This window comes from Taeniopygia guttata, chromosome 1, assembly GCF_048771995.1.
Source record: "Taeniopygia guttata chromosome 1, bTaeGut7.mat, whole genome shotgun sequence".
In the NCBI taxonomy this organism is placed as follows: Eukaryota; Metazoa; Chordata; class Aves; order Passeriformes; family Estrildidae; genus Taeniopygia; species Taeniopygia guttata.
In genome coordinates, this window is record NC_133024.1 from 3,896,736 (window position 1) to 3,911,867 (window position 15,132).

At 43.2% G+C, this 15,132-nt stretch overlaps 1 protein-coding gene across 5 annotated transcripts in view; it reads left to right on the forward strand.

Moving 5' to 3' along the window:
• Positions 1-8,189, forward strand: part of CD96 (CD96 molecule) — a 43,050-nt gene extending 34,861 nt beyond the window's left edge. For 4 of the 5 annotated variants that reach the window (XM_072937201.1, XM_072916660.1, XM_072937236.1 and 1 more), the window contains 4 exons: positions 1,420-1,488; positions 4,042-4,131; positions 5,626-5,749; positions 6,764-8,189. In XM_072937201.1, coding sequence (XP_072793302.1) covers positions 1,420-1,488; positions 4,042-4,131; positions 5,626-5,749; positions 6,764-6,872 — 392 coding nt within the window. In that variant the 3' untranslated portion in view covers positions 6,873-8,189. The remainder of the gene's footprint in view (positions 1-1,419; positions 1,489-4,041; positions 4,132-5,625; positions 5,750-6,763) is intronic. The other variant, XM_072937323.1, reaches the window with a different exon arrangement.
• Positions 8,190-15,132: the final 6,943 nt, after the last annotated feature.

Here is a 15,132-nt window from a genome sequence, read left to right on the forward strand (position 1 = left end):
CACACTTGCCTGGCTGACAGCAGAACAGCAAAGTTCAGTCCAAGTGGACTGAAAGCCCTTCCATCTCAACAAAAAAATTCAAAATTAAAGCTATAAATATACGATGTGAAGAGAGAGGATTCTCCTCGCTGAATTATACGTTTTCCCTGGTTGAGGTGGTGCAAGGCCAAACTCCTACTGTAAGATGGATCTGAGCCATTTTTCTTCTGCAAGTAGCCTGGGAAGCAATTGCCTTTTAACCAGTGGTCCCAACATGTGCCAGTTGTGGTATGACAGCTCTGGGCTAGCACTTCTCTCTGATCACTGCTGCTCCTCACACTGGTACCAACATCAGCTTTTTGAGCAAATCCTCTGAGCTGCAGAGGTTCAGTTCCTGGTTTGTTGGTTTTTTGTTTTGGTTTGGTTTTTTTTGTTTGTTGGTTTTTTTGTTTGGTTGGTGTTTTTTTTTTTATTTTGGGGTTTTTTGTTTGGTTTTGGGGTTTTTTGTTGTTGTTTTTGGTTGGTTGGTTAGGTTTTTTTTTTTGCAAGTTTTTAATGAAAATCTAAGAGGTGGCTGAGAATGGATAAGAGAGAAGAGTGCACATATATAGGAAAGAGGATGAAGAGGGGGAGTAAAACCAAGGCTGCTAAAACTGTAGCCTGGTTTTGCTTAGCAGCCACAACTGCTCCATCACTGAGCCAGAGATGCTTAGGCTTTGAGTGATCAGTTACAGCTGCAGTTCACCTTCTCAGGTTTGTTCAGATGGCTTGATGTTTTTCCAAAATGAGACAGTTGTTAAGAAAAACAGATTCTTTTTAGTAAATGTGAATTAGTTCTCTTGGGAAAATGAAGGTCTACATGCTAGCCACCATCTGTCTGTGTTTGAATACCAGCTAAATACCTAGCTGAGCTCTAGAAATCTTAGCACTTAAAAAATGCCTTAAGGAAAATGTCAAATAAGTTGGTATTTGGCATCAGACATTGCAGATGTGACTCTTGTACTCTAACTTTTTCAAAACTTCCTTTTGCTAGTTGGGAAAACAGTTCTGTTTCACTGGAGCTGGTGACATCCTGTTTAAATTCTGATTTATGTATGTTTGTTCATTGCTCTACTGGTTTCAGGCCAAAACCAGCCAGTGCACTCAAGCTCCTGAGGTTCACCTGAAACTAAGCTGAAATATAAAAATGCTTCAAATATTTTCTCTAAGTTTATTTACCTGTCTCAGTAAAACTCCTCTTGAGTTTCTAGCTTGTGATAAGCTTTCAAACCAGACACAGCATTGTGTAATGCCTGTTAGAGAGCAGCCAGCATCTCAAGTAGTGAGCTAAACCTGTTTGACCTCATCAGTCAGAAAACAGGGAGGAAAGGGGGGGGGGGGAATGAAAAACAAGTTTTATGTTACCCTACAGCAATTTTTACAAGCCTTTGTGCTTTTCAGCAGGAACACCAACTTCTACCACAGAGGCAAAAGGTGCCACAGCATCCAGTGAGACTTTGACAACAGCACGTGAGTAGACAACACATCTCCTTTGCTTCACAGGACTGCCACAGAGGAGTTATGAAGCCAAAGAGCAAATGTGGCACCAGCAAAAAAGAAAAAAATAAAAATTCTGGAGCATCTTGCAAAAACCACAGCAGCGGGTCCTCAGATCCTCAATTTGTGATGTCTTTTCTCAGAGCATTAGCTCTGTGGTGCTTATTTTCTGCTGCTAGTTGAGAGTCCCCACATTACCATGCAAAAATTATTATTAAGCATGGAAAAGTCATGTCTGAGCAGAGGCCAAAGTCATGTGGAGTAACATGTACCAGATTTTCAATACTTCACAGAAGCAATTCCCTCTTGAATTCCACTGAGTCAGAAGACAAAGGCTTGGGTTTCCAAGCTGTCGAGGATTTGCAGTGGCAAAAGAGGAATGAAAACCCATTTGAGTACCCTGGTTTCATTAGACATATTTATTTTAATAATATTACAATTGAGATAGTTGCTAGGCAAATGTAGTGAGTGCTGAAGGTAGTTTATAGATGAAATAAATTGCCAGAGAAGCTAAATAAAATCGCAGAGCAGCAGTGAAATAATGAGATAATGTGAAGTAATAAAGGCTGGCTAATAGAACATTGAAAGACAGCCTCATTAAAGATCAATAAATCAATAAAAAAAACCCTAGGGTGAACATTTTTTCACTAGTCTTTCCCTTTAGAAAATCTCTGCTCAGCAGTATAAAGCTGAAAGTGTCTTCCTTTTTTAACATCTTGGTTTGCCTTTGTGTTTTTGGAACAGGCAGGACCTGTCAGTGTGCTTTGTGCTTTTGCATTTCCAGGGGAGTTGTCTTTTGGCTGAGGCACAAATGTAGCAGCCACTTTCCATTTTGTGAGTGTATTTTTGGTAGAACTCTGGTGCTTATCTACGCCTCGTATAACCCACAACCATAACCCATGGTCCTGGGATGCTCTAACATAAGCCATTATGTAAATAAGAATAAATAGTGCTCATCAATGTGCTGTATAGAGCACAGTGCTATTGGATCTCTAAGTGGATATACTTTTTTTTTTTGTATATAACTTTGTAAAATGCCACGCATTTTACAAATGTGAGATGTGTCATACCTATTCACATAAAATTAAACACCTAATAAGCAAGTAGGAAAAAACTGAATTAATATCCAAAAATCTCACTGAGTTTTTAGAGTGCCCTAAAACTGGACTGATTTTCATATGTCATTTTAATGCACACATACACACACACACTTGAACTCTCAACTTCAGTCAGACCCAGCAAGCATCTCACAATAAAGAGATTTTCTTGGTTCTGTCTGGTTAGTCATTTACATCATTTAAAGCTGGGTTTTTGTCTTGATTTACAAATCAGCAGTTATATCAGAGGCATTCAGGTTCCTCTGTTGTTTCATTTGTTGTGTGCATCAGAGAAAGTCAAAGAGTCCAAAATAGTCACAGTAGAGCCTAATGAAGCAGTCACGTACAGGCTTGTAAGATAATTGAAGGTCAGTATTTATTTTTGTACAAATTTGAATGATTCCACACATCAGAAGTGCCATGGCAGCTCCAGTAATGCTGTGCCATTGTCTAGTTGAGTATTTTAGCTATTATTTCAGAAGCTGTGAATCTCTAGCTGGAGATGACCAGAAAAAACAGAAATGTATCCTTATGGAGCACTGATCTTAAGCATCAGGAGGAACGGGGAAAACAGTCTATAAACAGATGATAGATGATTTTTGTGGTTCAGACAGTACTTGACAGAGGAGACTGAGGTTTTGCTCAGTCATGACAAAGGAAGAATCTTTATGTTGCTGCTAAGCCACTTAATATCTTTAGGTTTCTCATTACCATCAAAGAGGTAAAAAGCTTATCATTCTCCCAGACAGCTGTGCTCAATGCTGGCTTGCTGGAACATCTTAACAGTCTCCTCTCTTTCCTTTCTTTCTTTCTTTCTTCCTTTTCTTTCTTTCTTTCTTCCTTTCCTTCCTTCCTTCCTTCCTTCCTTCCTTCCTTCCTTCCTTCCTTCCTTCCTTCCTTCCTTCCTTCCTTCCTTCCTTCCTTCCTTCCTTCCTTCCTTCCTTCCTTCCTTCCTTCCTTCCTTCCTTCCTTCCTTCCTTCCTTCCTTCCTTCCTTCCTTCCTTCCTTCCTTCCTTCCTTCCTTCCTTCCTTCCTTCCTTCCTTCCTTCCTTCCTTCCTTCCTTCCTTCCTTCCTTTTCTTTCTCTCTTTCTTTCTCTCTTTCTCTCTTTCTTTCTTTTTTCCTTCTTTTTTCTTTCTTTCTCTCTTTCATTCTCTCTTTCTTTCTCTCCCTCTCTCCTTCCCTTCCTCTTCTTTCTCCCCTTCCCTTACCTTCTTATAATATTTCATTTGATAAAAGCACATTTTTTATCCAACAGCAGGTCATAGGCCAGAAATGTAGGCATCTTGCCAAGTGAACTTTTACACCCTGATCCTGGAATTTGATTTCCTATTTACAGCTGGGTGAATAGCAGAGGGTTCAAAAGACAACCTTCATTTTTAAAAAACCAAGTAAGTTACTAAAAATGTTCTGTGCCCGTATCTTTGTAGATAACCTGTCCTACAGCATCACAGACCAGACAATTTCAGTTACCAGAGGAAAAGATTTCTCTCCTACCAGCAGCCTGCTGAACAGCACTGGTGAGGCATTATCCTACAAATCCTCTTCTTTCAGCACGCCCCCATAGAACCACGAAACCTGGAGCATCACATCCATTTGACCAGGGGATTTCAAAAAAAAAGGGAAAAGATATGAAAAGAGGAGTCACAGCTGCTGTATCCTCGTATCACAGGTTGTCACTGGCTTTTGGCATTCCAGCCTTCTCCCTCCATCTGCAAGCAAAGTTCAGTGCATGTTTTCATCCAGCAGCAAAATTTGGCCAGTGACACTCTTGTGCCCCAGGGCACTCTCGTGGCAGTGTGGGGGACTGGCCAGAGCACTGGTTGCCATGGTGGGTAAGAGCCAGCCTGGGTGACACACCAGTGTCAGTGACAGAAAAAGTGCCACTTTGCTGGCACAGGGTGGTGATGCCAGCACAATGGGAGGTGACACTTGGCCAGACACTTTGGCAGGGTCTGGTGTCAGTGGTGTGAAAAACAAACCATTGGGAAGGAGGGCTGGGGTGGGCAGATGTGCCTGTCTGCACTGTGACGTGCAGCTTCTCGCAGAGCAGCTCACAGGGGAGCAGAGAAAGCCAGTGGGTTTTGGATGAAATGCTCTCTGTGCTGTGCCTAAATAATCCTGTCAAGTGAACCAGCGGGTGGCTGAAATCAGCTCACACACCCACTGACCACAAAAGAGGGCTGAGTCCATAAATCAGAGCTGCAATGCTCGGAGTTTGGGATGCTCAGCCTGGCCATGAGGGGCTGCACTGACAGCAGCGCTGGGCAGGGCAGGGAGCAGTAAGCCCCAGTTTCCCTCCTCTCTGAGACATTCAGATGAGCTCTGTGTGTCCCTTTTGATTTATTAAAAAATATGGATATTGATCTAGTGTCAATATCCAACTACGACAGACAAATCTCTCTAACAGTTTAAAGTTGGAAAGTGTGTGTTAATTGTGTGTGGGATCGCTCCCAAATCCACACCACAGCTTCCAGGTGATTACAGAGCCCTTTTATCCATACAGGAATTGAATACCCAAAATACAAATACATATTCATAATTTTGGTACATCCCATTCCTCTCTTCCTATGCTAATCACTCCAAAAGCTATTAAGCATGCATAGTTTGTTCCTTGAAATGGGTCAGTGGTCCCTTTCATGGGGAGGGGTCCCAAAATGAGGAAGTAAATGAAGTCTTCCTCGTTCTGACCTTTCTACCTTTTCAATGCAAATATGACAAATGAACTCTTGGTAGAACTCCCATTCCTTGTCTTCAATTGGTTTCAGAACAGAGGAGGCCCACAATTGTCTTATGTTCCTAAAAGCTCTTTGTCAGTTTCTATATTCTTCATTATAAACCCAGCTAACTAAACATTGTGCTGACAAGCAATCAATTATTAGTTAAATACTAACTCCTAACTTCATCAAGGCCTACTCATTTATTTTAATTAACTCTAGTAAGGCTTATTTCTAACTAAAATCTTAGCTCCTCTAAAACCTCTAAATTCCTTAAAATTTACGTTTCCCTTTCAGGTGACAGCAGGAACACCAAAGCCAGTCACTTCCCCTGGCCAGCAGTGGTAGCTGTCCTGCTCCTCTTCTGCAGTGCTCTGGTGGCTTTAGGCATCAGGAAATGGTGTCAGTACCAGAAAGAGATGTAAGTACCACTGAATGGAGCCAGAGGCGTGGGAGGGCAGCACCAAGTCTTTGGGTTTACACCTTTTCATCTGAGACAACACATAGCACACAAGGCCTTTAAGTGCATGGATCACTAATGCCAATTTTTTCATGCAACAGTATGTAAAGTAGAGTGTTCTCAGTCCTTTCATCTGTTCTGTAGGTTATCTTTAAAATAAACCTTAAGAAAAGAGCTGCAGTGCAGCTTCAGGGTGTCAGGGAAGAATAACAGTCAGTTTTTGTCCCCAGAGCCCCCCATTTCTATTAGCCTCCGTGCCAGCTGCTTTTGCTCTCTCATTTTCTATGGTTACTTGAGGACATGTTTTAATGAAATTGTACTTCTAGGGCAGCTCTATTTGAGTTTTGAATAATACATGTGAAAATAGGCTACCCGAAACCAATACCAGTCAAAGAAGCATTGAGTATATAATTATTACCAAAGTTTGATTCCCTACTAAACACTCCAAAATCTACTGGTGAAAGCAATATCTAAGAGACAATTATTTTAAATCTTACTAACATTACTAAAATACTCCAAAAATCATAATTAATCACCTATGATTGTATAAAACCCTCTTGGAACACAACTGCAAATCCTGTATCTCAAAAATAAAAACAGGACTGATTTTTTTTACTGATTTGAGATGGGACCTTTATTTATCAATTGATCAAAAAAAAAAGTTACAAGTCTTTAAATATACTTTAGAGAGCAGTGTGAGCAAAAGGCCCATGCAAGGGTTTTGAATAGTTCATCAGGACTATGTTCTGTCCTTTTAGAACATGAATGAAAAAAGCTGTGAGGTGGGAACTAAGAAAGCCAAATGAATAGCAGGAGGTGTGCTGGGGTTATAAAACAGACTCAAGGAAGTTGCAGTATGTAAGAGCTAATGTCAGGTGCTCTTATAATGACTTGGTGCCAATCCACCTCCTCCTGTGAACATTTTACAGTTGTCTTTTATGCTATTTTCATGTGATTTTCTCTCTTCTATTTCAGCATGAACAGACCTCCATCTTTCAAGCCACCACCACCTCCAATGAAGTACACATCCATGGTAGAGTCTGATGGGACTCCCCCATCCTGCCACGAGCTGGAAAATCTGTAACAGCACCACACAGAAGGCTGGAACAGACAAAAGGCTCTGCCTTAACAACAGTGCTCACAGGAGCTTGGTGGTAATGACCCATATTAAACTTCAGAGCTCCTACATGACATTAATTTTGGAAGCTGAGCACTCCTTGGGACACTCCTTTCATGCTGTGTATCTCTGTGTGTGCTCTATATTCACAGTGAGTGTCACTGGGAGATCACACCTGCTTAATTTGAATTGGATGCTGAACTGGGAATTTGCTGTCTCGTCCCTGCTAGCAGACTAACACATGAGTCTGCCAGCCTGACTGGAGAGTGTTGAAGCTGTCCATCTATTAATGTATAGAGATGACAACTCTGCCGTATGGACACCACAGTTACACAGGAAACAGTGGCTGAACACAAGGTTTTGAGACCTACACAAGCTGTTCTTGCAATTATTTATTTTTACTGTGGACTAACATATAATTTTATTTTCTATCACTGTGAAACCAAAAGAAAGAATCAGCACCATACACAGACAGAAAATTGGCATAGGATTGCAGCACTGGATCATGGAGGGTGGTTGATGAGATGAAAGATTACCAGCCTTGGTGCAAGTGTATGCAAAGAAGTACCAGTTGTCATCAGTGAAGTCACAAGAAAGTCAATTTTGATCCAGAGACTTAAGGACTGAAGCAAGCCTGAAGATAATAGAAGATTCTAGTCCTTTTGGAAGTGCTATGCTTTTGAAATAATACTTACTTCTAAGTCTGCTTTTCAGAAATTATATTTAAAATATACGTGAAGGAGGAAAAAAAGAATGTAATCAATTTCTCTTTCATTGGTCTTAATGAGCTTCCATTATTTGCTATCTTCACATTTCCAAGACCTCAGGAGAAGTTTCCCAGGTGGCTTAAGCCTGTCCAAGAGATGATCCAGCTTTCCCCCTGTCCTGCCCAAGGTACAGATTTTCTCATATTGATAGTAATGAATAAATGATGGTGCAGAGGGTGGGCTCTGCACAGCTCAGCCAGGTCAGCAGCTGTGTGACCACCAGAGCAAGGCACCAGAGCTGCAGGAGCAGCACGGCTTTTGGCAGCAATTGTGGTACCTTCAGGCTGCCAAGAAACCATCCCTCTAAGCTCATTTGGAAATGTATTGTAACCACAACGGTATTTCTGTAATTAATGCAAATCAGCTAAAATTCAGTCATGTCAGGCTTAAAATTGATATTCTGATTTAGGAATGGGATTTGTTTTATTTACCGCTCAACGCTGGTCAGTGAGGTTCAGGGTTCAGAGCACTGTATTTCCTAGGACTTTAGATTAAATGAATGGCTTACTGGAAAGAATGATCTAACAGACCTTTTTATAGTATTTAGTTGTATTATTTATGTTATAGTACAAGCAGTTCTAAATCCATCATCTGTGCTGAACAGAAAACACTTTGTTTCCTCCAAAACTATACCGACCTTCTATGCATGAAAAGGTCAATGTTAATTTGAGCATTCCTTGTCTGTGTCGTAGAAGCACAGTAGTTTAACTTTTGTCACGTTATCCATCGCTGCAAAATAAGGCAGATTGTTGCCCTTAAAAAAATAAATTGGGAAAAACCCCACAAAAAACAACAACAAAAAACCCCAACAGATAGATAACAATATCCCAAGGCGTAAGGAGAGCCAGGAGAGTCATCAGACGAGGATGACTATCCGTAGCACGCGTACCGGAGTGGGTTAATTTATCATCTCGGGTATTCTGATCCCGCTCGGAGGGAGCTGGAGATGCTCCCTCTGACCGTGAGCAGCGCTCAGGGGTGTCACCGCCCCCGAATGCGGCTGCTGCGGTGCCCGGGGCGCTCCCGCCGCTCCCGGGGTTTTTCCTCCCGAATCCCCGCGCCGGGAATCGCGCCGGGCACAGCGCCCGCGCTCCCGCCGCTCTCCAGCAGGTGGCGCCGCGGCACCGCGCCCGGCGCCGAGCGGGGCCGCTCCCGCCGCTCGTCCCGCCCCGGTCCTGCCCCGGTTCTCGTCCTGTCCCATTCCCGGTCCTGCCCCGTTCCCGCCCCGGTCCCGTCCCGGTTCTCGTCCCGGTTTTCGTCCCGTCCGTTCCCCGGTCCTGCCCCGTCCCTTCCCCGGTCCTGCCGCGCCTTTTCCCGGTTGTCGTCCCGTCCCTTCCCCGGTCCCGCCCCGGTCTCGGCCCGGTTCTCGTCTCGTTCCTTCCCCGGTCCCGCCCCGTTCCCGTCCCAGTTCTCGTCCCGGTTCTCGTCCTGTCCCTTACCCGGTCCTACCCCGTTCCCGTCCCGGTTCTCGTCCCGGTTCTCGTCCTGTCCCTTACCCGGTCCCGTCCCGGTCCCGCCCCGGTTCTCGTCCCGGTTCCCGTCCTGTCCCTTCCCCGGTCCTGCCCCGTTCCCGTCCCTTCCCCGGTCCTGTCGCGTCCCTTCCCGGTTCTCGTCCCGTCCCTTCCTTGTCCTGCCCCGTCCATTCCCCGGTCCTGCCGCGTCCCTTCCCCGGTCTTTTCCCGGTTCTCGTCCCGTCCCTTCCCCGGTCCTGCCGCGTCCCTTCCCCATTCTCGTCCCGTCCCTATCCCGGTCCTGCCCCGTCCCTGTCCTCTCGTCCCGGCCCGTCCCATTCCCGTCCGGTCCCGCCGGTGGCAGCCCGGGGATGCGGCGGTGTCCCTCCCCAGCCCGGGGATGCGGCGGTGTCCCTCCCCAGCCCGGGGATGCGGCGGGCCGGACAGAACGAGGGTGCTTTGCCCTCCTCTGCCGGCCTCAGACAGGGAGCAGGGAAAGGGGCAGCCTTTCCCAGTCAGATTGGGACCCGAGCGAGGAAATCCCCTCCCGTGCCAGCCCCATTGAGCAACTGTCTAGTGGAAAATGGCCCTGCCCATGGCAGAGGATTTGGAACATGATGATAACTTTGGGATTTCTTTAAACCCAGACCATTCTAGCATTCAGTGATTATTTTTGGCAGCTGCTGCCCTGCTGTGTAAGCTGGAATCATTGGCTTGGACTTGGGTTCTGTCAGCTCTGGAATTATTTGGCCCAGATCAAGTTAACCAGATGCTTGATGGTGGCTGTGGGAGTATTAGGTAAAAACTTTTCTGTAAGTGGGAAACGTTCAAAGCTTGCTGTGTGGATATAGTAAAGATTTTTTAAGACAGTCTTAAATGTTTGTTGTGGTTTAACCCCCGCTGACAGATCACTTCCACCAGTAGGATGGAGAGAGAACTGGAAGAGTAAAAGTGAGGAAAAGACAGTTTAATAGGGAAAGCAAAAGCTTCACACTCTCAAAGAGAAGCAAGGAAAATATCCACTGCTTTCTATGGGCAGGAAGTGCAGGAAAATGCAGGAAAGCCAGACTCTGTCAAGTGTAATGGTGAATTGGGAAGGCAAAACACCATCGCTCTGAGTGTCCCCCTCCTCCTTCTTCTTCCCCAGCTTTATATTCCAAACATGACACCACATGGTGTGGGATGTCACTGTGGTCACTTGGGGCCAGCTGTCCCAGCTGTGTCACCTCACAACTCCTTTTGCAGCCCCAGCCCACTCAGTGGTGGGATGAGAGGCAGAAAAGACTCTGACATTGTGTAAGCACTGCTCAGCAGTAATGGAAATATCTCCACATTATCAACTCTGTTTCTATCATAAATCCAAAACACCAGCTCATAAATCCTCATACCAGATACTACGAAGAGAATGAACTCCACCCCAACCAAAACCACATTGCTAAATGCGAATCCTTGACACAATAAAACCTGTAAAGCAGACCCAAGTCAGAATCTGAGGTCACGTAATAACATGTAATGTCATACTGTGAAATTAGCTGGGGCTGCTCTATATGGTCTTTAATCCCTGCATTACACAGCCATAAAAGCAACACACTGGAAAGCTAAGCAGGTTTTGTGCACATGGGGTTTTCATCTGCTCCTGAGGAGATGGTGAATGCTGCAGGGTGAGGGGGGAAAGTGACAGGAGGAAGGAATTTGTTCTCAGGATTTGTTTAACCAGTAGAACAGTGGCTTCACGTACATGGCGCCTTTTAGTTCTGTAAATTAATTAAGCTTGGCTTGTTTATTTAAGAAGCACCCCTCTAGTTTGCAATTATTGCAGTAATTGGAGAGCAGGCAGAGGTGTGGCAGTGCCTGGGAGCAGGCTGTGGCACGGCACAGCTCCCTGGCCATCCCAGGGCCAGACTCAGTAGGTAACACTGCCTGATAAAAGGCTTTGCCACTTGGGATTTCCTGTGATGGGCTGTTTCTCCCATACACACAATACAGATGTATGGAGTTTTCTCTTTTCAGGAATGTTCTCCTCCTTGCAGCTGTGTTGAAAGCCTTGAGAAGTGCTCCAGCTTCATTCCAGTGTCTGTGTTTGCTTGAGGAAGCCGTGCACAGAAATTAAAGCTGCTAGCCAGCACACGGTATTGGTTACTTTGCATGGTCTTTGCTGGATTTAAAGCCATTACGTGTTAGAAGTGGCAAACATTAGAAAGATCTGGGTGTGCTTTGACTCCAGAAGAAGCAGGATACAAAGGAGAAATTTTATTTATTATTTTAGTAAGCAATTCTTCCTGACTCTGCAATTAACTTAGGAGCAATAAACCAATGGAAAGCTCCTGAAAAGCTATGTAGGGGCATAATGATTGTTTAATCCTCTTTAAGGAGATTTTAATAGAAATAATATGAAATCATATTATAATTGAAATTATCCTTTAAGGACAAGACAAAGCTCAGGGAAGTCCACAGTAAAGAGTATTTGATTTCAGAGAACATCTGATTATATCTTTAAAATTCGTCTTCCATCTGTTTCCTAGTTTATGATGCTTCATCTTTTTCCTTTCAAAGTCTCCTGTACCAGTTTGGCCAGTTTGATAAAACTTTTAATCAGTGGAAAAATAATGTATCTGTTTGCCCCTTGGTTCCTTTCCAAACGGGATGACTTCCAGATTGATTCTGGCATCCTGCACAGCCTGAAACACCCTCGTGTGGTGTAAAGGAAGAATTGAATAACTCGTTATTGTCAAACACAGGGCTCGCAGATGCCAGGGCTTGGCTTCCAGCAAACAAAGGGAGAGACAGAAGCGGGAATATATTGATAGAACTGACACTGAGGCTATGAGTGATTGGCAGAAAAAGGAGTGGAAGTCAATATTACACAGGGTATATTTTGTATTACAGAAAGCTAAGTATTTGCAATGGGTTTAGGAAGTGCAAAAGCTGTGATAGTAACAGTGGTTTTCTGAGTTGATGTAAAATTGCTTGTGGTGCACTTGAAAGAAGTGGCATTTTAAATGCAGTGATGTCTGCAGAGCTTTGTGATTGAGTGTGTCTGATGGTTTGAGATGTTAAATGATTCCATTGCAGTCAGGGTAAAAATGGTAATGAACAGCTTGAAAAGTCTGAGTATACTTACATGAAATGTTGAGCAATTAGCTCCTCTCTCTGCAAATGAATCCTGCAGTTTTCTTCTCATCAGCAGCAAAGTGACCTTTCAAACACACAGAAGACACAGAAGCCATTCCAATAACTTATTTGATCTCCTGCCTGCTGATAAATTGCATTGTAAGGATTTGGAATTTACATGGCACTGCAGACTTTGGGCTGAAAAGGATGATTTTTCAAACATTAACAAAAGCTTTCTAGTAGCAGAAATGCAGCCTGTTTAAGAATGGGACATGCTACCAGGGTATTCAATATGGTAAGGAGAAAGAGGCTAAACTCCCTGTAGCACCTGATATTATCAGCTTATTTTCAGTTCCTTTGAAGCTCTTTTAAAAGTTAATTGTTCTGGATTTATATTCTGTACATGGCAGCCCACATATTAAAATTGAAATAAACCACATTTGTGTGTTTGGAATTGGCTAACAGTGAAAACCATATGCCTCTTGGTGCCTAAATAGCACCAGCCTGATCTGCACAGCTAATCTTTTTACTCTGCATTTGAAACAGAAGGGTTAGGAGGATGGGAATGGGATTTGAGCTGCTGGATTGTCTGGGCTGCCTGTGGCATTGGTTTGTGCTCTGCACCCAGCAAAAGGGAATAGCATAAATATGATATATATTTATGTGACTATATAATCTGTGGGGGGAAATTGATAGTAAAGTTTTAGTCAGGCTATCCTCATTGCTCAATGTCATTCATATGGGAATGCTCCAGTAACATGGAAAAATACCTACTAGTCTTGATACAGAATGAAAAAATATCAATAATATGATATTTTTTGCAGCCACTTAAACACTTGCTTGAAGTGGAGCATTTGAATGGTCTCGAGTGACATGACCCTATATAATTTGTGAGTTTAGTCTGTGGAAAATAAAATTGTATTATTAATGCCATTTGTTCCCTCTGGCTATCTCAATTAATGATCATGATTGCAAGGTTTGGTAGTGATTACAGAAGCAAATTACAAAATTTTGTGTAGATGGAAGGAGGTTGAGGTTTTGTGGAGGCAACAGGTAATTTAATACTCTTCTTTCTTAGAAAAGGAAGGATAATAATGCAAGGGAGGAAAAGTCTATCTTAGAAGATCAATTTTGTGTATCACGGCAAATCCAGAAGTTATTTTAGAGAAAATTCTTTCCCTAACAACCAAATGCAGTGAAAGGTCAAGTGTGAGACTGCTGGGGAAAGGGAATTGTGGAAGAGCAGGTGGTGGGGGATTGAGCCTGAGCTGTCCTGCTCCTTAAACCTTCTGCTGCCATGCCAGCTCTTGCCAGACAGTGTGTAAGTCTCTCCAGATGTGAAAAATGCCAATCACTTGGTTTTTAAAATTTTAAAAGTTTAATAATAATAAAATGGTTAGAAAAATAGTAATACAATTAGAGTAATAAAGTTTAGAGTTAGGACAATTACAAGACAATAAAAAGCAAAGAATTACGGATGTCTGGATGCTCTCGGACACTAAGTCACGAAAAGCACCCCTTGTGAACAAAGGAATAACCTTAAAACAATACACTTGTTGCATAATCATATATCCTTCATGGTTATGCATACATTCTATTTAAAACAAGAACTCTGTCTCTTGTATGTCAACTGTTTCCTTTAATCCCCAAGGCATCTTTGAATCTGAGCAAGACCTGAAGAAATTCGCTTCTTCTGATAATAAAACCATAAATTCCTTTTCTTTGGAAGATTTAGGTGTTCCTCAAAGCGAGTATCTCGTTCCAAAAAAATAAAAAAAACACTCCCCCCACATTCATAGTCTCTATTTTAACATTATGTTGGAACCTAAAACTATATTTAACACACTACTTAAGAAAATTAATACAGCGTAACTTTCTAACATTACACATATAATGCTCATTGTAACATTTGTGAAAAGGCAATCATAAAATATGCATTTTTCACAGCTGGATTTTAGGGGACCGGTGTCTGTCTGATGTGGAAGGGCTGAGGGAGCTGGGCCTGCTTGGTCTGGAGCAGCCTGAGAGGAGACCTTGTCAGTGTCTATCAGTATCTGAAGGGAGGGTGTTGTTATAAATGAAAATTTGTCCAGCCAAATTCAAATGAAAAAAAAAAGGTATTTATTTTTTTATTTTGCAATCAGATTCTATCTAGCCAGCCACAAGGAAAGAACAGTGCTGAGCTCAGGGTCGGTGCTGGGTGTGCAACAAAGCCTCAGCAGAGGTTTTCCTCTGTGCCCACACCTCCATCCTGGCACAAGCGGTTTTTATAGGGAAAATTCCGCCTGAGGCCAAAATTTTGGCATTCAGTCTTTTCTTCCATTCAGAGTCCATAGGTTAATGAGATTTTCTTTTTTTTTTTTTTTTTTTTTTGGTGATGAGGAAGAGCAATTCCGTGTCCTGGAGCTGGTGAATCCCTTGATGAAATTTAGGGGAACGCTGCATTCACATGTATCTGCCCAAAGATTTCTATAATATTTCTAGAATATTTCTAGAATATTTCTAGAATATTTCTAGAATATTTCTAGAATATTTCTAGAATATTTCTAGAATATCAATCTCGGGTCGTTCACGCAATGATCAGCGCTTGGGTGTCCCTGTATCCCTCCAGACATAGCCCATTTCCGACGAGCCATATCTTTTATGTGTAAATCGGGTTTCAACATACACCAGGTTTCGCCAGCGAAAGTGAGAGAGACTCCTAAAACAAACGTGTATACTCCAACAAATATTTATTATCACATATATCATACTAGATATACACCCGCCCGGACGGTGTGGCTCCCACAGCCGCCGGGACCCCACAGCCGCCATGGCCGCCGCAAGCCCGGCCCGCCAACCCCACCGCCAATGGGGATTGGCCGTGCGCCATGACGTCAGCGCGGTTCCATGAGGGCG